This window comes from Phalacrocorax carbo, chromosome 23 (assembly GCF_963921805.1).
Source record: "Phalacrocorax carbo chromosome 23, bPhaCar2.1, whole genome shotgun sequence".
Classification (NCBI taxonomy): Eukaryota; Metazoa; Chordata; class Aves; order Suliformes; family Phalacrocoracidae; genus Phalacrocorax; species Phalacrocorax carbo.
The window spans coordinates 3874553-3900937 of NC_087535.1; the positions used below are offsets into that span (position 1 = coordinate 3874553).

The 26385-nt window shown below is 45.7% G+C and overlaps 2 protein-coding genes across 5 annotated transcripts; one reads left to right on the top strand and one right to left on the bottom strand.

Moving 5' to 3' along the window:
- The first annotated feature begins 29 nt into the window (after positions 1–29).
- On the top strand, positions 30–21343 carry APOBEC2 (apolipoprotein B mRNA editing enzyme catalytic subunit 2). The gene is given in 6 exon segments (XM_064471718.1): positions 30–160; positions 1784–1990; positions 2455–2593; positions 12346–12506; positions 19594–20141; positions 20716–21343. Coding segments are annotated over 4 exon segments (1014 nt in total). The 5' UTR covers positions 30–160; positions 1784–1817; the 3' UTR covers positions 20135–20141; positions 20716–21343.
- A 548-nt stretch (positions 21344–21891) lies between these two features.
- On the bottom strand, positions 21892–26253 carry OARD1 (O-acyl-ADP-ribose deacylase 1). 4 transcript variants are annotated; one of them, XM_064471717.1, is made up of 6 exons: positions 26234–26253; positions 25657–25724; positions 24972–25116; positions 24763–24821; positions 23677–23789; positions 21892–23360 (listed from the first exon to the last, which is right to left on the bottom strand). In XM_064471717.1, exons 2-6 carry the CDS (start codon positions 25690–25692, stop codon positions 23258–23260), a joined length of 456 nt encoding a protein of 151 aa, XP_064327787.1. In that variant the 5' UTR covers positions 25693–25724; positions 26234–26253; the 3' UTR covers positions 21892–23257. The 4 variants fall into 4 exon arrangements, with proteins under 4 accessions (XP_064327787.1, XP_064327785.1, XP_064327784.1 ...); XM_064471715.1 differs by lacking the exon at positions 26234–26253 and adding an exon at positions 26136–26196; XM_064471714.1 differs by lacking the exon at positions 26234–26253 and adding an exon at positions 26037–26193.
- Between the last annotated feature and the right edge of the window lie 132 nt (positions 26254–26385).

Below are 26385 nucleotides of genomic sequence, written 5' to 3' on the forward strand. Positions count from 1 at the left end.
GCCACCGGCGCACGCACACACACACCCTTTTTCCTCCTATTTGGGTAAAACTCAGCCGACAATTTCTTCATTGTAGAGCAGCACCAGCCTTAGAGACAGAATCTGGCCTTGGATGTCCAACCCTTTTTCTTTGCAAGGGAGAGAAAGGCAGTAAGAGACGGTAAGGCTTTTACAACTCCTTCCCCGTTAAGTTATAACAGCTGTGAGACAAAATAAGGTGTTATCAGTGTGATGTTATTTTCAACCCTCGGTTACTTCTGCGTTCATCAGGTTAGTCTGGCGACTACAAAGGAGTTGGGAAGAGGTAAAAATCTACTTTTCCCATTTTACTTTTCTGAAGTGCTGTGGAGGAACCAGAACGCAGCTGTTGCTGTTTTATACTTTAAAAGCAGGACTAACAGCTATTATTTTTCTCAGTGTTCGGTTGATTTTCTGGTTCCATAGACACTTTAATAGCACTATAAATTGTCTGGTAAAGGAACTGTTAGTTAGAGATGGTGTCTGGGCTATTTGTTCCTTATTGATGTATAAATTGGCTTGTACTGCTGGCATGCGTTTCTAAAGACGAATGCTTTGTAGCACGACGATAATAATAACAATTAGCGTAGGATGTAGGAAAGTGTTAATTATGAATTAAAATCCCAAGCAGAGATGCCTGCGTAGATCAGTTGTCTCCTCGTGCTCCCCGTTTCCCTGGGGAGTGCTCAGAGTGCCGGGGACATTTCCCCGGGTGAGGGAATCTTCCGTGCCTGCTTCCCTCTCCTCGCACGGCTAAAACCCGCTCTTTCCCAAGCGCGTTTGCCCAGGTGCATTTTGCGTTTCTGCCGACAGCACAAAACCGCTGTGCTCCTGGCGACTCCCATGTGTTATCCCCCATGAATGCTAACTGGGGTTCAGTTCCTTAATGGATCGAAAAGGAAGGTGAACGCAGAGACCAAAGGAAGGACAGAAGAGTGGCAGGTTCAGAGCTCTACAGAGAATAACGGCAAGGGAAGATACGGCACAGAGAATGAAATGCTAGATGTTATCCTTACCACAGCTGTCCTGTGTGGGAGCATAACGTAATTACTAAAGTAAATGTTCCTTCCTTTTATGCAAGAGGAAGACCGTGAGCAAATTAAGAAACTACTCTTGTGCCTCAGCTTACCTGCTTACAGAGGTGAGAATCCACCGCTGCCTGCTCGGGCTGCAGGGAGGATTCAGCAAGGTTCACTGAGCACTTAAAATTTGCTGTAAGGATGTTGCCTTGTTATAGACCTCATTTAAAATATAAATCCATGGTGAAAAATTAGATGAAGTCAGAATGGATGGGGTTTTCTGGGCCTGATCTGTCTGGGTTTTCATATTCAGAATATCATGCGGAGGAGAGATAACAGCTCTGCTGAGATGCGTAGTCTCCGTGAACGTACACTGAAGTCTGTGTGCTGTCTGATGGGCATTCGGAGGAGGAATGATAAAAGTAACTGCAGTCTTCTAAGAATATAACCACCCTAGCTGAACCCCGCCACACGAATATTGTAACAAGCCATGAAATAGCAGGGGGAGTCACTCTGGGTAGACCAAGGGATAAAATGTAACAATGACATAAATAATTTCCCCAATTTCAGAGATGGGGAGATGGGTAGAGGGCAGCCAGCAGTGGAGCTGAATACAATATTCAATACTTACCTTCTGCCTTAGAGACTAAAGTGGAATATGGGCAATTAGAGAAAGAGCCTGAAAGATCAAAGTAGGAAAAAATGTCCTTTTAAGGTTATAATCGATTATTGTTTTTAACTTACAGCAGGCAAAAGGCTACTTCAAGCCACCGAGGAAGGATGTGGGCTCATGCTGTTGGTTTTACTGTCCTGCCTCATGTTGGAGGTTTGCTTGGCTGGTTCATTAATCGAAAAGGAATACCTGTTTGGTACGAGAAGCTGAAAAAACCTTCATGGTGTCCACCCCGCAAAATATTCCCTATTGCTTGGACTGTCCTGTATACTGGCATGGGGTAAGTTCTGCATACCGCTCCCTCTCTCGTCCTGCTATGTCTGATACACAGAGGAGCAGTCATTTCAAACCCTTCCCTTTGCTGTTGGGATAGCCCTTGCACCTGAATCAGCAGGGCACGTCAGGTACGTTTATCCCCAGCCGATGAAGTACAGCCTGAGCCAAATTCCGGGCTGGGTTCCTCAGATTCACGCTGCAGGCAATGCTTTTGGCCAGGGGGACAGCCCCTGCTCACCTTTGTAAACACATCCTAAAAACAGCTGCTGCCCTGGGGAAGTCGTACGAGCCGTGCAGGTATGAGACAGGCGACGGGTTTGAGAGTAGTGAGGGACATGGATGCGGCCGTTGTGCAAATATGTCTGTCCTGCAAATCCCTGTCACAACAGGGATGTTGTACAGGAAAAGCCTTTGTCTGTATTAGGGATTTACTCACTGCAGAACACTAATGTGCTTCCCTCTTCACAGCTACGCCTCCTACCTGATCTGGAACGATCTGGGCGGCTGCAGCAGCAAAGCTATCATCCCGCTTGGCCTCTACGGGGCTCAGCTGGTCCTGAACTGGGCTTGGCCTCCCTTCTTCTTCGGTGCACGTAACCTGAAGATGGTAATGTATCTGGCCATCCATTCATCTGCTGGAGACTTGTTTGCCAGCATCCTTGCCACATGGATTTTGGGGTTGTTCGGAGGTTTTCTAACTAGCATTATGCAATTGTAAAGACAGTTATAAGAAGAGCTTTTGCTCGGATGTAGTTCACACGGCACGTGGTTCTAGGCAATGGTATCAGTCCCTTCCACCCCTCACCCTGCTCTTGCCATGCAGATAGCCGGCCCGACCAGAGCAGGGTGGGAGATCAGGGACTCAGTAGTCCAGCTGCTGCATCTCCTAGTTAAGGATTTGGGGTTACAGATAAGTCCTTCTGGGAGTCACACCCTGCTCCGGCAAGCGGCAAAGTTAGCATCCCTGGGGGGGCACATTAGCTGTGAGCGGCTTATCGAGCAAATAGAATGCACTGTGCAGTGTAGAGCCTGTTGAGGGGATATGCACGAAGGTAAGGCACGGCAGAGGTGGGAACTGTGGTATATTCAAAAAGCACTTACCTGAGGTGCCAAGGCCCAGAGGTGGCGGAGGTGCAGGGTGGGACTTATGTCCCCATCTGAATTTTGTCGCTCTGTGGATGAAAGGTACATTTAGAAAGTTTGTTCAGTGGCAATAGCTATCGGTACTAACACAAGCGCGTTTCTGATCTCTCTGCATTGGCATTATCAGCAGAAGGGGACACTGATCATCATAAACAGTGTGTTAATCTGCAGAACTCGATAATGAACAGAAAAAAATTAGCATTAGTCTCGGCTCCTGGTGTGGTACATTCAGATCTCACTGATTGGAGTTCAGAGCCAAGGTCCTGGGGTTTAGGATCAGTCTAGGTGATGTTTCAGTGCTAAACCTCCACCGTTCCTATTCCCTCCCACCACGTTTAGCAGGACAGTTTATAGTCATGCTGCGGGTTCCCAAGAGTGAGCACCAGAGTCATTGTCTTCTCTCTGCTCCAGGCACTGATTGCCATCCTGTGCTTGGACGGCCTGGTGATAGGCACGATGTGCTCCTGGTACCGCATTAACAAGATAGCAACGCTGCTGATGGTGCCTTACCTGGGCTGGCTGGCCATGGCAACTTGTCTCACAATCCACATCTGGAAGGACAACCCTGAGGAAAAACATGGAAAGAGAGAATAAGAGCAGGACAGAAATGAAGGCATTCGGTGAAACTAAACTATGCTGATGTGAACCAAGATCTAATAATCTGGGGGATTCATTTTGGGACAGGCATGAAAACATGCCTCATCCTCCCACCTTCGTCATGGTGTGTAAAAGAAAGGTTTGCACCATGCACCCCTATGCTCCTTTAAAGTAACCATGCATCCGTAACCTGGGAACTATTTTTCCCAGCACTCTTGAGTTTGGGGCTACAGCTCTATGGTGACCTTAATGCTATCAGGTCAAATTCCATTAGCCAAATTAGGATCTCATGATACCAGCGTAACCCGGAGTATCAATCCCGGACACCCCTCAAAACTGCTACCATTTCCCCAGAGCACAGAACTTGTTCACACACGTGGTAAATCCCATCTCCTCTTCTGGGACCAAACAAAAATGCCCTTCACTCACACACACCAATTTTTAAGAACTAACTTGATTTTTTTTGCTATTTGTGCTGTTGCTTCATTTTCATGATTCACCTGGTTTGTGCTTTATACCATTAACTTTTTATCTGTCAGCTACTGAGCAAGGAGTAATCTGTCTTGTTCTGCTAGTGAAAGGAGACTGGGCACTTTGACTTCTATTTGTGGAGTATCACGCTTCTTGAGTTTCATGCTCCGAGATAAAGCAACAATGATTAGAATGCAAGTGCTTCTCCCAAGAGGAAATTTCTCTTTTCCGCCTCTGTGTGCTATTCCTCATCAGAAAAGAAAAACAAACATCAGTGCCTTTGAAAAAAAATATTTGAAATGTTGTTGGTTTGTTGGTTTGGTTTTTTCTCCTAAGTAGAGAAACACAAGAGCCCTTGTGAAATGTAAGAACTTGCTCACGCTGCCTTGAAGGTTGTAACGTGATTGGCAAAAAGCCCCACGTGCAGTCTGTCAGGTGCAGTACAGGTATCTCATCCCAGCGTCTTTCCATTCCTGAATGTTATTAATCAGGAAAGGTTAAACTACAAGTAGTTCCAGAGAAATGGGACCAAGCCACGGCAGAATCGGACACAAAAGGTGCACCAACTAGCTCTTGTCCGTCCTTTATTGTGGCCCTTGCCTCTGGTAGATCTGTCCCTTAGATGTTGCTGTACACAGAGAATATTTACAATTATTTTTTAATTGATAGAAGCAGTGTACATGAAGAAAAGTGGTAAGTGTGTCTTCTTTCTGGCAGCTGGCTGTAGATTAAGGTGGGTGGGTATACTTGCAAAGGGTGGGGTAGGGGGGCTTAGCTGGGGATGTAAAATAAATTGTATTTGCTTTTAATAAAACCAAGCCACTTTTGTTTGGATAATAAATAAATCCAAGTTATTCTTATTTTACTGGTTTGGTACCAGGTTTGCAAAAGCTCAGGGGAATCTGTCTGGAGTCCTTGGCTTGTGCTCTGGCTCCAAAGGGAAGCGGATGGGCAGCGAGGCTCTGCAGGGCTCCGGCGGCCAGACTCATTCCCGGCTGCACGTTAGGAGTAAATGGGCTGTGTGGGTTTCGAGCCTAAAGGTCCCAAAGGTTCCTTCAGCTGGGGCACTTGCACGGTGCAGACACGCTCCCCTGGGGATGCATCCCCGGGACAGGCTCCTCCATTACACTTCACCCACAGCTTTAAGGTAAGGGAGCTAATTCTTGCGTTTGGGGTCCTTCCTGAGTCTCGCCAAGCCTGATTTTTAGACATGCGGAATGTTCCCGGGTCCAACTCATGTAAATGGCAGAACTGGGTGCTCGGTGGGACTGAAAGCTGGGGCCAAGAGAAGCAAACACCAGTAGCTGAGCGCAGTTGAAATTTGCAGTATCTTTTTAAAATTTGGTCATATCTCTTGTTCTGCTGTTTTGAGCCCCTCCATTATTTTTCCCTTCTAGCTACAGGACACCTTTATACAGGACTGCTGCTGCAAGCATATTGCTGTAATCTCCCGAGTAAAAGCTGCATAAGAAGAGGCCATTGAATAGATTGGCTGTAAGCAGGGGTAGGGCTATAAAGCATGAGCACTGCAAGCAGCACTAGAAAGATCATAAGCTACTTTAAAAAAAGTCCTATACATTTCAGGGCTTTATATAACTGTATGTTACCACTGAGCTTATTTACAGTGACGCCTCGCCTGTGTCTTCCAGAAAGCCACATGCCAAAGGATAGGAAGACATAAATTATTTCTTCCTAAAAAGAAGCTAATATCTGGGCTAGAGATTCAATTCAGCGGAGTTAAGAATGATTTAGGGTGCCTGAACATCATTATGCCTGTCCTTTCCCAGTTAGCAGGGCAAAGCCACGAGGAATAGTGAAGAGCAGAGCCACCTAGTGAGGCCAGGAGGGATAAAGCAAGTCTTTGCAGCGATCTCTGCTTTTGAAAAGGGGAAAAGTATTCTTTAAATCACATTTACGTTGGTATCTGACTCCAGATCTGGTTCAGACCTGCCACGTTTTAATAGCATTTCCCCATTAAATATATGGATACATACTTGATCAGCTTTCATACATTAGTCCTTTCCTCTTCTACACATTTATTTTCCTGCAGGTAAAGGAAAATCTGGAATTAAGAGTAATAGATTTTTTTTTGATCTTTTCATGTTTGCTCTCCCCATTTTCCCAACTGGGGCGAGTAGCTGACTTGCTCTTGTCTTCATTTCGGTTCCTCTTCCTTCCAGTCCACCTATAAATGCACCAATAGCTTCCCTTTGCTACTTGCATTTCCTTGCAGGCAGCAAAAATAGCAAACGTTCCTACGTGTAATATACATAATAGCTTGAAATCAATTGACAAAGTTAAATTCAGCAAAGCACCCTCTTGTATTAATATTTAAAGCATCATTTAGTATATTTGCTATTTAAACAGATACACTAAACGCCCTTGCGTAAAAATAACTTTAATGACATTCCAAAGTCGGCCATCTAGAAAATATCTTAGTTATATTGTGCAGTGCAGACCAAAACCAGCCTCCGCCTCTGCGGATCTAGGGGGGCCCTGGTGTCCCATTAGTGCTGCGTAACGGGGCTCGTGCTCCTGGTCACGCGGTGGCTGGAAGGAGCACGTGGCCACGCAGCCCTTGTCTGGAGCCATCGCGGTGTTACAGACAGCCCAAAGGGAAGAGGCGAAAACCAACCCAGAGAGGTGCTGGAAATTCGAAGCGTGGCTCGGAACCTGGCTTGCTAAAACCAGCAGCGTTTTGCCTCTGAGTGAGAAAGGGGATTTCACCTGACACCTGCTGTGTGTGAGCTCAGGGCTCGCCTGCCTGCCACACACCACCTCCCTGAGGGGCCCTCTTTCCCAGCGGGTCCAGAAGGAACACGGGGAAGTTTTGCTTCTGCCAGCATTAACCAGGCGGCAGGCAGGCTGGATCACCTTCGCAGGCACGTAAGGTGTTTGCCCAGCCTCCCCAAAATTAGCTTATGGAATAGATACCATGTCCCACCCAGCGTCAGGAATATTCATAACCCTCGGTGGGACATGTCGCGGTCTACATGATTCAAGCAGTGACTCAGACAAAGACCATGCCTTCGTGACAGCTTTCACGGGGTCATGGCATTTAGAGAGAAGAGCCACCTCTCAGATCACCATGTCTAACGATGATCCCCCCTCTTCAAACTTCAGCCAGTCTTTCCAGAAAGACGCATTTGATATTAAACTGATCGTTACACTTGATCTTAGCCCAAAGGGCACATCCCCTGGCTGCTGGATACACAATATTTGTGCATAAACAAGAAACCTTTCTGCCTTTCAGTCCAGCCTCTTTTCCTAAGCCTTGCCTCATTCAATAATTTACCAGCTGTTCCAGAAAACACTCTGGCTTCAGCAGTAAGGAACTTTGATTGATTTGCTGATGTCTGGAGCTATGTTAAAATATAGAGTCAAATGCTAGGGAGGATTTGCTGCTCTGTGCATGTAAACTTCAGAGAGCTCACTACGGGCCAGCAGCTCTCCCCACCGCCCCTTTGTTAGCACGGGGTGGTGCAGAATATAAATTCCTGGGGCTTTGAGCACCTGCAGCATGGTGGGGGCTGACCTTTCCCTTGAACTGCTCCCACTAAAACTGCAGCAGAAGCCCAGCAGGAAGGAGGCTGTGCTGCTTGGAGCTGTCATTAGCTACCAGTTGGGCTCTGAATTAATCGGACAGCCAGCAGCGCCTGCCAACCAAACAGACTCCTTCCCAGCTCTACAGCAGTGTGGTAATGGGTGTGCGAGGGTTGGGGATCACAGGCAAGAGAGGCCCCGGCTTTAGCTGTGAAGATGAGGCAGGCAAGGCGGTGAGAGCATCACTTATCTCTGCCTGCACCACGGCTCATGTCAGCTCTGGTGTAGCGCCTTCCATGGGGAGCCACCACCCTGCCCAGAGGGACGCAGGCACCGTCCAGGTCCAACCCGTGGGATGCTGCAGCGGCCGACACCAGCCCCTTCTTTTAAATCTTGGCATCGTGATCCTGCAGTGGGCGGAGAGGGTCAGGTGAGAGCCTACAGGGGCCGAGGGAAGGAAAGCTGCCTCTGCACATCACTGTCAGAGTGTTTATTTATTTATCACGTAACGGTAGTTACAGCTGGAAAAAGCAGGAGGGGGATTGCTGCCAGACAATGTATCTAGGGAGATGTTTTGTTAGTGCCACCAGCTGTCCCCTTGGAATAGAGAGCACGTCTGAGCCATGACTCACGCAGCCAGTGTCTTATTTCACTCTCCCATCTATCCAAAAATGTTCCTCCAGCCCAAGAATGCAATAAAAGCCTCCATTTCCTGGCAAGGACTTTCACAGCCAGGTCTCTTCTACTGCCCCTTTGTGATCAGGGAAGAAAAACAGCCATTTTAACTTCGGGAAAGTAACTCCTGCTGCAATTAGAGGAACAGCAGATGACCTGCCTGGGAGATAGGTCAAGGGAATACAGTACTCTCTATGTGAGACACTTATTTAAGACGGGGAAAATGTGTTTCAGATTGTTCAGATATGCTTCTAAAGTCAGTGGAGAAACTCTTCTGGACTTGGATGGATGCAGGATCAGACCTTAATATCCAGTACTCCAGCAAAGCCAGAAAACTTCTCCTAGAACAGGCTGTCACCTCAGCCCTGCCTTGCTGGCTGTCACCTGCGCTGGCAGCGTTCGCATCCAGGCAGCTCTTCAAATCCGACTGCAGGGAGGTCTGCTCCTCCCCGTTACTTCATCTAGCCCTGCTTAGGCGCTCTGGCCTCCATGCCCCAGCACAGTGAAGCCAGGCCTTTTAAAATAGAGGGAGACAGACTGCCAGATGCTGCAGGACACATCTGTCACGGGATGGAGAAGGGGCTCAGGCAGGAAACCACAGCTTGGGCTTGTGCCACCGAAATGGAGCCGCTCAAAGGCCGATCCTGTGGCTGCGGGGCAGGGCTGTGGCCACTCCACTGGGGGTTTCCCCACACAGGGTGCAGCTGCTGAAGAGGATCACCTACGAGGGAAGAGTCCGCACCTACCGGCTGCATCCAGTGTGTGGGGAGAGGCCACGGGGCTCTGCTGGAAATGAGCGTGGTTTGGCCCTTGCTGTGGGGGAGCAAACGGGGAGAGGCAGGGGGCTGATCCTCATTCTCCCTGTGTGAGACCCGACGTGCGTGCAGATCTCCTGTGCCTCTTCCGTGGCCGAACAGCGTTTCCGCTGTGCAGGGCTCGCCGAGCTGAACAACATTCGTAATAACCCATTGAATCAGTGGGGAGATGAGCAGGGTGGAGGGAAGCCTCAAGAAAAATGCTGGTTGGCAAGTGCAATGATTTTAGTTAACCGAAGTCCCATTGGGAGGTCCTTACGGGAGGCTAGTTGCACCCCTGGCACCTCTCAGCACCCATGTCCCAGCTCCTCCTCTGAACTAACTGATGGAAAACAATTCCCATCACTGGCTTCTGTCATTAGGCCCACGCACTCACGCTCTCGCACACATGCGCGCGCTTCAGGGGAGCTAGGGTCACTTAAAACCAACCGAACAAAATTGATCAAAGCTTTGATTCCTATGGCTCTAACGCAACATGTCAGATTGACAGCAACTCGGTGGCGTCCCTTTATATTTTTGGTGCAGGCAGACGCTGCAGGGGGGTGGATCATGACTATGTAGTGCACTGCCCTAGATGGAGCTGCGGAGCAGCTGGGGAAGGGCCCGATGGAGGTAGAGTCTCAGCACCACATTCCCGAGATTAGATTAGAGCTCAGCCCTGAACCCTGCAGAGGGGCCACACCAGTGAAAGCTAAAGGCTGCAGGAAAGATGGGACCCTAGCTGTCAAGAGCTTCCAAAAATAAAGAAAAGTGGGTCAGAGGGACTGAACAGGGTCTGTGAATGCTTCTTTAAAGCATGAGGGTAAGAAGGAAACAAGCTGTCACTCATCAAGAGAGGATTCCCATCCCCAAAAACACTGCCTGAAATGTCAAAGGTGAGAGTAATTGGACAGGGGAGTTGGAATTTGAGCATCGTTACTATGCAAGAGGAAAAACACTACACCTGCCCTCCAGGAAAGTATTTTAAGCTTAAAAATAAATAAAATTCTGCACCATAAAAATGAAAGATATATTTTCCACGGATAGGATGTCTTGGAACTTGTCAAATCCTTGATTGCGCTGTTGTCACAATACTCTCCATGCCAGCTGTGTCAGTCATCAAATAAACAACTTCTCATCACTAGCAAACAGTGTGGGAGTAAAAGCGGGGGGGCCTCTGTCCCCAGAACGACCGCATTTCAGTGATGTCACTAATAAAAAGCTACAAAGGATTTTGTAGCACAGAAAGGCAGGCTGTTGTTAGCATGGGGGCTGGAAAGAGTAGCCAGAATAAATGATCTGTGATAATCTATTATTTATTATCTATGATAAAATTATCTGCTCAACGGCATATATTTATTTCACTTTTTGATAGCGCAGACCCCTCTAAAGTTGTAAAGAGCTGACTACAACAGTATCACAAAGGCTGACTTTGGCCTGAAAGGAGGTATTCACACCTATTTAATTTCTACAGAATACGGTTTATCCTCCTCAACCTAAGAGCAGGGTTTCCGCTAAGTACAGACTGAATACTTACTCAAATACAGCTTAATATTTCATATTTACCCAAATCTTCATGACAGTGGGTTCTGAATTAAGTGCGGAAGCCAAGATACTGGAGATTTGATTTCTAATATGCTTTGGCCAAAAACTGAGTTTTACACAGTTACGCATTTTCCATTTACTTTCACCCTCATGGCATAGCGGGATTAGTCTCTGAGAAAAATCTTACTCAGGTTTTCATTAGGCTTGGCTGACATGGGATTTATACAAACTTTAAATGATTTAAATTTAGAGGGAGAAATTGGAAGAATTTCACATAATCTTGAAGGAAAAAAAAAAAGACAAAGCCCCCCCCAGCCCAAACATATAAAACTCCTTTTAGAGCTTATGTGAAAGCTACATTACCCCCGTGTATCCTTCTAAGCCTGATGCAGTGCCCAGCAGCCCAAACATCCCAAACTTGTGTCAGTAAAATCCTTATAGTCCTCCTCATTTCTCTTTGTATGAAAGGCAGATTCCAAACCCACACTAGCTCAGGCAAATCCCAGGAAGTACCTCACCAGAGCGTCTCCAGTACCCTGTCCTTGGCACGCTGCTGATACCAGTCCCAGTTACCGCACACCCGCTTCACTTCCCATCACACCTCCACCAGGGGCTCTCATCTGTTCGGTTCTTTGGCTCCAGTGCAATCGCTCCTTCAACATCTGCATCCTCTGCAGAAGCAAAGGTGAAAGAAAAAAAGAAATGTTGCAAGAATCACTGAGGGCAGCAGTTTTCAAATGCTTACTCCTACCTAGCTCTGCCGTCGCTGCCTGTACACCGGGCACTTCTCAAGCATTCAGGCAACAGAGAGAAAAAATACAGAACAAGGGGCAGATGCTCAGTGCACACACGTGGAATAGCCCTGCACCAAAAATACTGCCCCACCGTGAATCGCAAGGCTGACTTTAAAATATCTGGGAGAAGGTTCTGGTTTGCATTTACTCCGGTACATCTGACACCAACTTTGACAAGCACCTTCAACTTCACCCTGTTCAGCTCCTGTTTTCAGTGCTCCTGCATGGAGAAGCAGGGTGGAGGGAAAGGTAAGTCTCCTGCTCCTCTGAGCACGCCTGCTGTTACGCTCCAGGCGGCCCATGAGGCCAAATCCACCACCAGTGAGGATTTTTCAGGAAACCATGGGGGGACTGCCCCTTTCCCCTCTTGCCTGAGCCAAAACAGTGGTCCTTCAAGGTCAGCAACATAAAAAACTGGCAAAAGAAGGTAGTTGGAGAAGCTGCCAGTGCTGCACCTCGCCAGCTATCTGTCACGCTAGTGGATAAATAGATACTTCTGCTTCCAGGATTTTCCATCCATTGCTTAACCCGCCCACCGTGAAGTCGTCACTTAATTTTAAATTAAAAGGGGAGCAAGAGGGATTGTTAAAAAGACCTAGAGAAAGCAAGGGAAGGAGGTGACATCTGAGAGCCCTGGGTCATCCTACTCCATCCAGCCTCTATCGTTGCTGCTTTGTTCCATATTTAGCTCCTGACAACTGTGCCTAGTGCAGGAACTCCCAGCTCTGTTTTTTCCTCTTCCCTCTGCTGTCTCCTCTCCCATACAGCTCTCAGAAGTTGCTCTTTCTTTTTCCTAGAGGCCATAACTTAATACCCCTGTACTCAAGAAGATGGCAGAAAAGCAGGAGGAGCCCAGCAACACCCAGAATGGCGAACCTGACAACGCAGAAGAGGGCGAGGAAAAAAAGAAGAAGAAGTTGAAGCGGGAAGACCTGCCACCGTTTGAAATTGTGACAGGGTAAGAGGTTTAGATATAAATATGAGGGTGCAAGAGAGCAAAGTGGGGATGTTCAAAGGTCTCTGCCTCAGCTCTTCTGTTGGGTAATTAAAGCCGGTATCTTCAGCCAGAGCACTTCTGAGTATTCTTAAACGACGTAAGTATGGCTTTCATTATTGCGGGATTTTGTTACAAGTTTCACTGAGTTTTAGAGAGGACGGGTTCACACCAGGCAGGCAGACCGATCTGTTTTATACAAGCGGGTCTGTTTCTGTAGTGCTGACTGATTCCCTTACAGTGCAAGTAGTCCCACTGACTGCAATGGGATCACTTGGCTGATATCAGGATGGAAGGTATCGGCCCTTGATGAGCACTGAACATTGATTTCTTGGTGTGATCAATGGCTCTTGTCTGAAAGTTTCTCTGTCTGTGGATTAGGAAAAATACCCTTGCTATGGCTGATTTGCTTTATGGACCTAAGGGATAGATTTTTCACGAGAGCTAAAAGTCCATATTTTAAAGGGCTCCACACCCACAGCTGGAACCTGACTTTCAAAAAAAGCCTAACTCACAGAAAGGCACCAAAACAAGAGGCAGTTTTCAAGACAGCAAAGCAGCAAGCAGCTCCTTTTGCTCCAGTGAGCATGGCCTTTGTAAAAGGCAGATATAACAGAGATCATCTAGGAAGCTGAACTCTGTCAGACATAACGGACAGCTGCAACAAGGGGGAAAAAAGTGTGTAATCTGCTATCTCTAAGCATTTCAAAACGCACATTGTAGCAGTAGCAAGATGCCCTATATAGTTCCTCCCTCTGGTCTCCCTTAGCCATCACCAAGGCAGTGTTCCCAGAGTGTAAACCAAAACCATGATTTCTTCCAGCTGCTTGAATGAAAAGCACAGAGCAGACTCTTAAAACCCCCCTTGGAACCCTTCTGGCTGCGGCACAGTAACTGGTAAGAAAGATTTTTAAAAAAATTGAAAAAAATTGGGCTGGTATCTCTGAAAACAATGCATGCGGCAGGACGGCACTAGTGTCTGATCTCAGGTAATTGGGTTATACCCCTGCACGGGGCTGAAAAAAACATTTTCTTCTTGAAATATGTTTTTCTGAAAAATCAGTTCTTGGGCTGGGGTTGTTCACAGCCTTTGGTCTCTGTCCTAGCCAATCACAGAAATAATACACGTCTGCTAGAGCAGTGACTTTTTAGAAAAGCACATCCCTCTGCTAGGAACGGAGCTAAGACACCAAAAATGGTTTATATAAGCTATGGGACCAACACCACATATGGCAACAACTTCTAGACATTTAAGACATGCACTAAGATCAATCTCAATGAGGAAATCAGATTTTTCAGCCTTAGAACACTCGATTTGCAGTTAGAAATCTTCAGACTTCCTTGCTAACCCCAACGACCTGGATAGGAATCAGTGAGCTCATCATGGGTGAAAAATACTTTCTTGGTGTCATCCTGTAATGAAATTATCTGATGAAATTACAAGGGTCTTGCAGAATTTGTCAGGACTTTCCGCTCCAGAAAGGCAGCAGCAAGAGTGTGAGGGATGCCATGTGCTTGCAGAGGGAAAGGTGTAACAACAGGAACTTAACCTGCTGGGGCTGAGGAGTGAGCCGCGCTGCTGGAGCTGCACCGGGGCAGAGGTACCAGAGTAAGAGCGGCAGGTGAGGCAAGGAAGCCTCGAGTTCAAGTCTGTGCTATGGTATCTACATATGTTAAGCTGGTACCAACTGATTTTCCCATTCTATATGCTGGTACCAAGCAAGACGAGTTTCTGAACTGAGAGTACGTAGGCATTTGGTGAGGGAGCTGTCAGTATGCAAGTATTTATACCATCCTCATCACGATACTATTTGGAAAGTGCTTATAAATATCTGGTGAATTCCTGTAGGAATCATGACCAGATCTCCTCTGATTATTAGTTTATGACTCATATGCTGACTATTGAAGGTGAGAATGAGGAAGCAAAGCAGAAATCCTAAAGGACCCTGAAAATCCAGAAATTTTTACTTTCATTTTAAGAAGTACCCCATGAGTTCAGACTGTGCCTCAAGCCAGTATGATTGCTGTTTGGATTTTTCTAATTATTTACGGATTTTAAGACAATAAAGCCAGTTATATGAATTATGAGAAAACACATAACTGCAGCTGTGGAAACACTTAAATTCAATTACACTGCATCTCAGTTTTAGCCCTTGGATTAGGGGCATTTTAAGACGCACAGCCAAGTTTTCAAGCTGTTGCTTATAGCTCTAAGGAGTCTGGCTTACACAGAAAATACTGGGAACCTAATCACTCTGTTTACGAATATTAACCCCTTTTTTTTTTGTCAACATTTGGCTCAACACAGTCCTGGATAAATACAAGTCCCATCTGTGTACGTTTCTTGACATTTAAGTAGACACATTTATTTACACTTTCCCCAGGCTGTAAATGAGGCTCCTTCAAGCCCTGGTAAATCCTTGGTTCCTGTTAACAGTTGATCATTACAGACGTTCTATAATCAATGAGCCCAGCATGAGGGTGTTTATTTGTGAACACTTGTCAAGGAGCGAGCAAAAGGACACTGTTTTATCAGCTCAAATAACCTAAGTCCATAGTATAAATAGTCATTGAACAAATATGTAAGTCTAAAGAATATGTTCTACTAGTTTACAGCATTTTTCAGATAATCCCACATTTTTATTCTCTCGTTAGAAGTTATAATTCCCTTCTTCCGCCCAGCATGCAACAGCACTGGGGTCATGCTGGGCAGCTGCTCCATTCCCCCAGCCTACCTTATTTCAGCAAATTTAAAAGCACGTTATCTGTTCAGTCCAGTAGCTTTCTTACAGATTGAGGTTTCAGCCTCAATGGGTAAAATAGGGATAATATTAACATTTGTACACCACCCGTCATTCAAACATGGGAAAATAGGCTTGCCAGGAATTAGTCGTTTACTCAGGAACCGTCAGGAAGCTATTCAAAGCTAGACCTGAGTTAACAAAGTTGGCTGTTTCTTGTAGTAGTTGACACAGCTATTTCAGGGATGCATTTTGATGCTCAGTTGTTGGGAAAGAGTTTTAATCTTCCCAAATAAACAATACAATTACAGTATTTCACTTTGCAATAAATGATGAGCGTCACCTGCCAAGCATGCTGTAACTCAGAAGTGATATGCTGTGTATGGCATTTAAGTATGTATGCAGTCTTCCGGTACATACGGTTTGTTCTTGCCCATTCTTTCACCGCTGAATCACTCGCTTTAGGGCTTTCCAGTTACTCGGAGGGCCAGCGACACCTCGCCCAAGTCCCCACTGCTGGGAAGAGTCCCATAGCAAGGACTAGGCTAAACCCTGTCAAGACAGAAGTCTAGAATTCACGCTTGTGCCGAAATGTCCTCCCTGCTCTGGTTTACGTGGGATTAAGCAGATTCTTGCTAACTAAAACACACAGCCCATTGGTTGCCTCTGTACCCATGATCAGCAAATTTTCCATGCTCTCAGCCAGCTACTTACTGACTTGGAAAACGCCCTTAGCTTTGTTTATATTCTTTATCGGAAACTTATTAATTAAGCTGATGCCTATTCCATGTTGCTAGGAGGACAGATTTAGGTGAACATCCCAGATAATCCTAGACAGACGCCAAGATGATAAGCAATAAAATCCGTCTGGAAGGCCTGACTAAATACGCCACTGAGTCAATACATCCTGGAACGGATCGCTGCCGTTCATCAAAACATACAGACTCAATCTCATCACTGATGTAACCGCTCTGCAGTCAAGACAGTTAAATCAGGAATGAACTTCCATGTGACTCTGATGTGCTACATTTAAATACATGATGTTATTTTAAAACAACCTACTGTAGCCTTACAAACTTAGCTCTGAAACAAGGCAACGGGTGTCTTATGTCAGACCCAACATAGCTGGACTTCAAAGAAATCATTAACTAAAGAATCATTGAATCATTAACCATTCATTATGTAGGCTATAAAGCAGGAAGTGATTTTTTTTTTGTCTCAAAGAACAAGAGAAAGGAGTTTGGGGAATAAGAGACACTACGCTAAATTAGAGTCTGATAATCCTCTAATAAAATCAGTGAAAATTTTGCAATTCATCTTAAAGAAAATGAGACTCGCTCTAACAGGCAGCTTTCAGTTATCTAACGTAAGGGAACAGAGGTCAAAATGCTACAAAAAGGAAGTTAAAGTAGTCTTTCCGGGTACTTTAGAACTTGTATAAATCAGCACAAGTTTCCCTTACCTAGGCTTGTGCAAACTCTCAGTGTAAACCAGAGCACCATAGACCAAATCACAGCAAACCAGCGAGATTTATTTGCTCATTAATCAACACAGAAGTCTGTACCCACACCACTGCTTCCCATCCCTCATTAATACTCTGCCAGCTAAAACAGGAATAGCATGGAAGGCTCCCAAACAGGCTTTTCTATTGTTTAAGTCCCATCCTGTGCAGGTCTCATTTAAGTAGGATTGAAGAATGTAAGGGTTTAATTACACTGTTTAAGCAGCAGCTGAAAACCTGCTTCTAGTAAAATTTCTAAAGCCAAACTCTAAAATTCCACTGTCATGCATCGATGATATATGAGAAGAATTACGGTGGTCCTTAACTGACAGCAACAGTAGATATTCCCGGCATAGACATGATTCTAGGAACAACCTTGTTTCGACTCGAACATCTTGTTGCATTTGGGAGACTAATGATCTTCCTCTCTCAGCACACAGTGCACCAGCGCCAACCTAACCCCACCAACTCTCGCACCATCTGGCCAGTATAGTACACTCATATTCCCAGTGACCTTGTTCATCTGTAAAATCTTGCTCTTGGGAAATCCAAAACAGAAGTGGGAACTACAACTCCAGGCCTTTTACTGCGAATCTGCGTAGCAGACCCAAATGGACCTTAGATACTACTGTAGCGCCATAAAAACATTAGATCTAGAGGGTGTTCTTTTATGTTTTAACTTTTTCAAAAGCCAAAAATGCCACAGGACTTTGTCAGCAAGAAAATACACATACTGAAATTTCCAAAACTTTGTAAGTGGAATTAAACATTTATGGAAACCTGTATTTAAACTTTTAAAACAACTCAGCTAAAGAAGTTTGACAATCGCTGTAATTTACTCTGAGTTATGTATTTAGACAGCACACTATTTCCAATTCTTATCTAAGCAAGAAGCCGTTTGCTTACCGCATGTCGTGTAATATTTGCAGGCAGGTATTACATGAAGAACTCTTACGTGCCTGTCCCCTGGTCTTTCTGTTCAAACATTCCTGTTCCCATCCCTCTGATCCGCACCCGCTGTTTGGGGTGTTCCATGCAGTCCTGGCAAAGCCTTATCCATTGCGCTCTATAGAAAGACATCTACTAATTTTTAAAGGCATCAGATCCAGCTCCTTACAGTCCTTATTCCTGACCTGCAGCCTTCCCACATGCTCACTGCGGCCCATACCAGCATGTCCCACTAGCGAATTTCCAGTACATTGGCTCGTGGTTCCCACATTACTGAGCGAGCACGACACACCGACATTGATTCTCTCCACTCGTTTCCATACCCTTCACTTCCACTCTCTCCGGAGACATCTTGCGAGATGTTGCATCACAAATTGTTCTTCCCTCTTGGCAGAACGACATTTTGCTGCTTACTCCTGCAGCCTCGTTTCTCTCCCCAATTAAAATTTCTGAAAGTCTGAGAACCCTGACCTTTGCTCAGTGTACCCCCTGGAGAGGCCTGACATTATAATCTGACTGTAGATGAGACAGGGATGAATGAGACACTTACTGTTTTACAAAGATTCATTATTGCCTCACGGGGAACATCAAGGTTATAGGTGCACCTAAAGCTCAGATGAGGGGAGTACAACATGCCAGGTGATTACTAGTGTGTAATAAATGAAGTGTTGTGTTACTCCTTTTCATTATTTCACTTTGGCTACTCTGTGCAGTCTTCACTCCCATCCTCTGTAGCATTTAGCAGGTCACAAGGCATGTTGTCAGCAACATCCTTTTCATCTTCCCACCTAACATCCTTCAAGTACTAGCTCTTGTACTGAAGTGCTCCACAGTTAGATGTTATGGAGGGCGATGAGGAAAGCCTGGTCCTCCATCAGAAAATAAGAGGTAGGGGACGGTGCAACCTTCCTTTTTCACCTCTTCAGTCAGCAATGCATAAAAGCCATATGCAGTATTTTAAGGGACCAATTTTAACTTCCCTAAATGACAGCAGTCTACCTTCTCTGCGTGAAAGAGGACTGCAAACACATTACTCGCCGTGATGACTCACTTTGGATTACGCTCATTTAGAAACCCAGAATGGAAGAGGCGCACAACATTAAAAAAAAAAGGTATCTGAAGTTTATCAGTGGTACCCTGGAGACAGCTATCGAATTTCAGTGGGAAACCTCACAGCAAAGTTAGATTTGATCTCAGGTATTTTATTAAACCAAAGTCACAACATAATCCTACTGAACGTGAGTATTCAACTGATACTGGAGGAGTAAAGCTAGAACATGTAAAAACTGCAACTAGTCAGTCACGCTTGCCTCTCCTCAGAGGAGATCCAGCCCGCAAACGCACTGGGGGTAAAACGTTAATTAGCAATGCCAGAGTTATCATCCCAACAACGTAGGACAACCGATCCTGCAGATTAACATTGCAACACCACACTGAAAGAACTATATTAACAGCCTAGAAAACAGTAGAACAGTTCGGTCTACAGGTGCATTAAGACTGGGAAAATGCAATTGTAAATATCATAGTCTCGAGAAGTGCACTTCAGAAGGAAGTTTCTCTTCAAATACCTCAATGCAGGTACCACAGATTCCCAGTACAAGTTTGTTAAAATGAAGTGAAAAAGACTAGGTAGTGAGAATGGGCCTGGAAGCCTCACCACACAGCAAAACTAGCCAAGTTTCTTGTAATTTTTAATGTATTTTTACCCTCCTATGAAAAGGCATCTCCTTTTAATACTTGGAGAAATACAGCCATCATAGATGCAGCGACTTGTCCAAGATCAAGCGGGAACTAAACCAATCCTATAGTAATGCTTTGTTATCTGCCTCTAAGATGTTTCTCTCCTCTCCATTCTTTTTAGGGAGCGTCTCCCAGCCATATTTTTCAAATTCCAGTTCAGGAACGTGGAATACAGCTCAGGCAGGAACAAAACCTTCCTGTGTTATGTTCTCGAGACCCAAGGCAAAGAGTCAGTGACGTCTCGGGGTTACCTGGAAGATGAGCATGCAGCCGCCCATGCAGAAATGGCTTTTTTCAACACGATTTTACCCAAGTGCGAATCAAGCCTCCGCTACAACATCACCTGGTACGTCTCCTCCAGCCCCTGCGTGACCTGTGCTGATCGGATAACCGAGACCCTAAAGAAGAACAAGAACCTGCGTCTGACAATCATGGTAGGGCGCCTCTTCATGTGGGAAGATCCAGAAATGCAGGCTGCCCTGAAGAAAATGAAGTCAGCTGGCTGCAAGCTGAGGATTATGAAGCCTCAAGACTTTGAGTATGTCTGGCAGAACTTTGTGGAACAGGAGGAAGGAGAGGAAGCAAAGGCTTTCGTGCCATGGGAGGACATTCAAGAGAACTTCCAGTATTATGAGGAAAAGTTGGCCGAGATTTTGCACTGAAGCTCACGTGAGTGAGGATTTCCACTTGGTCACCCAGCTCCTTGTATTAGTATTACAGACGCCTCTTTTATTCTTCAGGTTCTTAAAGTTGAAACCAGAGCCAATTTCAGTTACTGTTGCTCTCACGTGTACCTGGCTGGGTTTGCCTGTACCTGAATATCAAAAATAATCCCAGGCAGTAACTTACCCCTTCAAGGGCTGTAACGCTACAGCAGGCTCCTGCACAGCAGACACAGGAGGGACTTAGAGCTTTTTCTTTTTTTCCTCCTCAGAGCAAACACCTCCAGGCATAGTGAAGAAAAAGGTACTAGGGTCACTAGGTGCAAGAGTAGTACCTCGTTGTTCCCCATATGCATAATATCCAGGACATGTGGAAATAGTGAGAGGAATGGAGAGAAAAGGGGATTTCCCCCACCCCCCCGAAGTCTAACCCTCCAGAAAAAGCTCCAACCACTAAAGTAAAAGTCATCACTGCAGAACTCCCTTCCTTCTTTTTAAAGGGGTACTAAAGAGTCACCTATTTAAGCCATAAAACATGAAAGCATCTGAAGCTTCTAACGTGTCCCTTTCTCTTCCCCCAGGACCCATTCAGAGAAGACCTATGAAGAGATGCAACAGACTCGGACATCTGGGACACTCCTGCTTTCCAAAGCTTTGATTCCAGCAGGGTGAAGCACCAACTTCTGGAAGACTAGGCCGAATGGACTACACAACAGTATACAACACAGATCTTTGGTGTTTGGGATTTTTTTGGTTTATTTTGTTCCTCCCCCCCCGCCCCAAACCAACCCATGCTGCCTCTGCCGATAGCAAAAAAGGCAGCAACATACCGCGTGGTTAAAGCCTTGAGTGAAACGGCTTGCAGTGGAAAGGAAAAGGGAAGACCGTAGGCCTCACAACCTGGGACTAATTTACGAGAAAAGATCTTAGAACAAAGCTGCCGCTTAGATATATGCATTTAGAAAGTACGTACTTCATAAATGTTAAAAAGGATTTAAGATTAGAAAAAGGTTTCCTTCTTCCATCTTCCTCAATAATCAGAGCTGTGTTTTAAATTAAGGCTAACTGGTCTATTCTAAATTATGATGGAGCCTTAAGTACTCGATTTCAAACACATCAAATACCTTCTCCCCTTGTACAATGACATTTGTGATATAAAACTGGGAAAAGCAAAATGAAATAAAATTGGAAATCACTGCAAGAGCTATAGCACTGTTTATTCCTTCTTCTCTATTTGCAAGAGGTCCTAAATTTAATCTGACAAGTGAGACACCCTGGGACAGCCACGTATGAAGTATCTCGTAGCTGAAGTGCAGCATGGTGAGAAGGGAGAGTTACTATATGCCAAAAAAATTTAAAGAGTACATACAAGTGTGGGAGACAGAGAAAGAGAATATGGGCAGATCGCTTTCCATATAAGGCACAGACCAAACCAGGGTCACAGGGACACTCACCAGCTGGGGAACCGAGTCAGGGTTTGCTCTTCCAATCAGTTCTTCATGCTGGTTTCTCCTGCACTCTCACAAGCTGGAATGGTGCTACACATGCACGCACACAGAACTGCTGCCCGCACCTGTCTAATACCTCCATCAACTGCACTGAACTCTGGCATAAATTTTCAAGGCAGGGAAAAAAAAAGTGGTGATGAGAACACCTCTGTGGAGCCACAGTGGGTTTCATCTCTTTGCCACTAGATTTAAAAAACAAACAAGCGTAAGCACTAAATGACAATAAGCAGTCTTGACATCCACTCTTGATCAGTTTAATACTCAAAGTTCCTATTTGTCTGAGTTTATTTTCTTTTTCCAGTTGTGTATTTAGCTACAGCAATTATCCACCAAAAACAAGTTTACAAAGGATGGTCAACAAACAGGGAGAGCAATAATACAAAGCTCTTAAAGACACAAACAGGATTTGCAGATCTGCATCAGCAAAGAAACCACACAACACAGATTAACTCACAAGGCACAGAACAGAAAACCCTCCCCCCACCCAATTCATAGCGAAAACCAATTAGGAACCCTACAGAACGCTGAAAATTTCTTAACTGCTATGTCATTTAGGTTTATTCAAGGTATATGGCATTTTATGAGAGAAATTAAAAAGATTTGCCATTATGGGAGGGTGGGGAAAACCAAACAAAGGAAACACAGAGCATATGACAGTTCTTCAGCACTGGAATCAAACTTTCAAAAATCAAGTGCTTAACAATGATCTGATAAACTAAGCATGTTACCGATTTGCTTTCGCTATTGGTGCCATCAAACTACAAATACAGTAAAAAAGAAAGACAAAAACCAAACCCTAAACTCCATACTATGACTTTTTACCGCACATCATTCACATGAATGGATTCTCAGAAAAGAGCTCTGCAGACTATACCGATTATACAGTATAAAACGCACCCACAAGGTGCCTTTACACATCTCCGGCGTTCCCCTTCAAACCCCATCCTCCCTCCAGAATACAGCCACAACACATATAGACAGGCGTGTTTGTCAAAAGGACCGTGCTCTGATCTGACAGCAGAGTACTGAAGAGCTAGTTACTTAATGTTGACAGCATGGTTCTTAGTGAGTACTGTCACATAACAAAAAATTCTGTTTGTGGCCAGAAGGTAGAAATTAAATTTTTAATCCTGTAACAAACAGATTAAGTAAACCACAGGCCAGATACGCACGTTGCAAAACTTTTAAAAAAACAAACCCTAAGCGACAGGGCTCCACAGCTCATCATTATCAACCGTAACTACAAACTAACAAATACCTAAGCAAGACACAGCTCCAATTTCACTCTGCACAGGGACTGTCAGCTTTAAGTAGAAACTCTAGTGCAGGCAGGTGCTCCGTGGAGGACCAGTGACATCTGGTGGCTTGCTGGGAGAGATTGGGAACCCCCAGCGCCCCTGCCTCTTCACAGGCTCCCTGAACACTGCTGGCCAAATTTACTGCTCTGAAGCTTTTTTTGTTGTTGTTGTGGTTGTTACAAGCCACTGCCACTGACAACACGAGTGAGCTACGCTCACACGAAGCACATGCTCAGCATGCAGCTTCCCCCCTCATCAGTGAGCAGGTTTCCACTTCTGAAATCAAGGGAAATGGGGCTCTCCTGAAACTCTCTTGCTCACAGACTGTAAACTGTGATCTTTATATCTGTGTCTTCAAACACTTCTCCAAGTATTGCTGAAACTTTATTCCAATCCAGGCGGTCAAGTCCACATCCAATCCTGGAAAATAAGACATCAAGACAGCTGTAACTACATTTTTTGGAGCATACTATGAACAACTAGCTCTTCAGACAGCTACAACTGTATGTGGCTCTAACTCAGCTTACCATAAATCAACATAGTGGAGTTAAAATAAGGAAACAAGCAACTCTATGTTTTGCTATCATTTAAATGCACTAGGAAATGCAAATTTCATTTCCAGAATTAAACAGAACAGTTGGATACCTGAACTCTCATTTCATGGCAGGGAATCTCTCAAACATCCTTCTCCACGAGAAATGCTGAAGTATTCACATCGCATAACTAATTTTCTTACCTAGGCATGGAAATGTCAGTAACTCCATTGTTTAGACAGTGAGCTTTCATGGCTTCTAAACTCTTTCGCATATTCTCATACGTCGGTTTGTGAGAAACTTTCTTCTTCGTAATCTAAGCATAAATGTAAAGGGTCAGTTGTGCCTTTGGTGTGATCACTGCAAGCTTTTTTTTAAATAAAAAAAAAAACAACCACCACAAAACAACCAACACATTCCACTACACTCTGAAACTGCACACCCAGACTTGCTACTGTGAAGGTGTGCTGGTTTTGGCTGGGTAATTTTCTTCGCGGCAGCCAGCGCGGGGCTGTGGTTTGGGTTTGCGCTGGACGCAGCGCTGATACCCCGGGATGGTTTCGTTCCAGCTGAGCAGGGCTCGCACAGAGCCGAGGCCTTTTCTGCCTCTCACCCACCAGTGAGGGGCTGGGGGGGCACAAGGGGCTGGGAGGGGACACGGCCGGGACAGTGACGCCAACTGACCCCAGGGCTGTCCCACACCGTGCGGCATCGTGCTCAGCGCACAGAGCTGGGGGAGGAGGAGGGGGATGCAGTGAAGGCATTTGTCTTCCCAAGTCACCATCACGCGTGATGGAGCCCTGCTGCCCTGGGGATGGCTGAGCACCTGCCTGCTGAGGGGAAGGAGTGAACGAATTAATTGCTTTGCTTTCCTTGTGCTTTACCTATTTTACCTATTTTGCTTTACCTATTAAACCATCTTTATTCCAAATCCATGAGTTTTCTCGCTCTTACTCTTCCAATTCTTTCCCCATCCCAACACGGGGGAGTAAGCAAGCAGCTGTGTGTGGCTGAGCTGCCGGCTGGGGTTAAACCATGATGGAACAGAAAAAGAACTGTGTTTCACAACTTAAAATAGTATAATTTAGCAGCTAGCTCTGTCAATTTAAAGTTTAAATACACATGCACAAGAGAGCTTGGCTTCTCCTCAAGTAGCAGTACTTGAGTAATACACCTCACACCTCTTACCTAGAGGAGCATACTCAAAAAACGCACAACTATTAAAGCCCTCATCATCATATCTGATACAATTTAGTTACAGGGAAGTGCCTGAGTAATATCCCCCTTACCAGGTAGTAAATATATCGGTCCTCTCTTTGGAGAACTGCCACCTCCCCAGTTTTCTTTTCTAAAGTGAAGAAATGAAGAAGGTATTTTTAAAAGTTACACTCCACTACATGATCCCCCCTGCACCCCAAGTAGTTTGGAATCCCCTTACTGCTGGAAATCAAGGTTTTCCCTTCAGCTCCTGCATGTCCACCCCACGTGTATCACTCACGTTGATCCAACAGCTCTTGTACGCCTCCAAACTTTTTCTTAAAAAGAACAGCTATGCCTGCACCCATGCGACAGTCCTCGCTGATGCAATGAGCCAATGAGTCCGTCTGGGGGCATGAGAAAAGGTCCCCCTTAACACACTTGATCTGGAGAACAACACAAGCAGAAGGGGAAATAAAAATAAGCTGAGTGCAGACGCAGGTAAGAGAATACTCAGGTAACGGGGAATTTGGCAAGCCTGTACAGTAATGAGTGTAAGGCATCAAGCTTAAGATGCAGTTCACAAGTAAATGAGTTGGCCTGAATTATGAACCCAACAGATAACTACCTTTTCTACATGATCAGTTGAGAGTATCACATGCCAGCTCAGCAGTTAGTTTTACAAAATCAATGCTTAAAAAGCAAGCTTATGTAATAGTACAACTGGCTTAGGGCGCACCTTCACCACGCTACCGCTGTGCCAGTGCTGGATATCACCATTTAGTTAAGCAGGTAAGCTCTGTGCTGTCATATTAATACCCTCATTGCTAACATATGCACAAAAGCACAAGAAATTTAGCAATATCAGCCACTTTCCTCCAAAAAGCTACATGGTACAGCCAGCTGTCATGTTATTATGGTGACAGGAAGGTATCTCTAGAGACACACATCACAGCAGTAGCCCAGATAACTCATTTTCTACGCACTCTCTCCTCCTGATCCTTGGAGAAGTGGGTGGCCATGGTAACGTGGGCTACGGTGAAGACTCCTGCAGCTGGAAAGACGACAGAGAGAAAAACAACAGTTATTAGGAATCCCAAACTAGGCAATAAGCTGGTGTACCAGGTGCAAAACTGAGCCTACTTTGTCTATGGGACAGCTCAGACAATCAAGACACCTCCTGAGAAAAGGAGGCCGGTACCCCCAAGCAGCGCGGTGCAAGCTGCCCTGCTGCAGCCCCACAGCTCCAGCCCATGAGGTGCCTGCAGGCCCCAGTCCAGGGTCACCACACCACCAGCAGCCACAGGCCTTCCATCTTATTCCGAGTCACCCCTGCCCCTTCAGGAAACCCTCCAGCAGCCCGCACCCGCGGACGCGGTGTGAAGAACGAGCGACCGGGCCGGTGCTTTGGCCACGAAGAGCCTCCCCAGCTTCCCCCACATCTGCTCCGCCACGGCAGCCCTACCGCCACGCAAACATGGCGGCCGCTCTCGCCCCTCTAGGCGGGCTGGAGGAACGCCCTCTCTATGGTACTCGCCCAGAACATTCCGAAGCCGACCCTACCGTCTCTTCGGCGCGTGCGCAAAACGCTCAAATGAGGAGCCTAGAGGAAAGAGGCGGAGCTACAGTCGGCGCTTGCGCATTGCTGGCGGCGGCAGCCCCGGAAGGCGCGCGCACCGCCTGGAGCGCAGGCGCAGTAACCGCGGCTGGGCAGG

Coding starts and splice junctions, on each gene's coding strand:
- OARD1 (XM_064471714.1), bottom strand. CDS start 26,112: ATGTGGGGGAAGCTGGGGAGGCTCTTCGTGGCCAAAGCACCGGCCCGG. Junction 23,790..24,762: donor ACCGATATATTTACTACCTG/GTAAGGGGGATA, acceptor ATTTATGCTTAG/ATTACGAAGAAGAAAGTTTC. Junction 23,361..23,676: donor ACTGACATTTCCATGCCTAG/GTAAGAAAATTA, acceptor CTTATTTTCCAG/GATTGGATGTGGACTTGACC.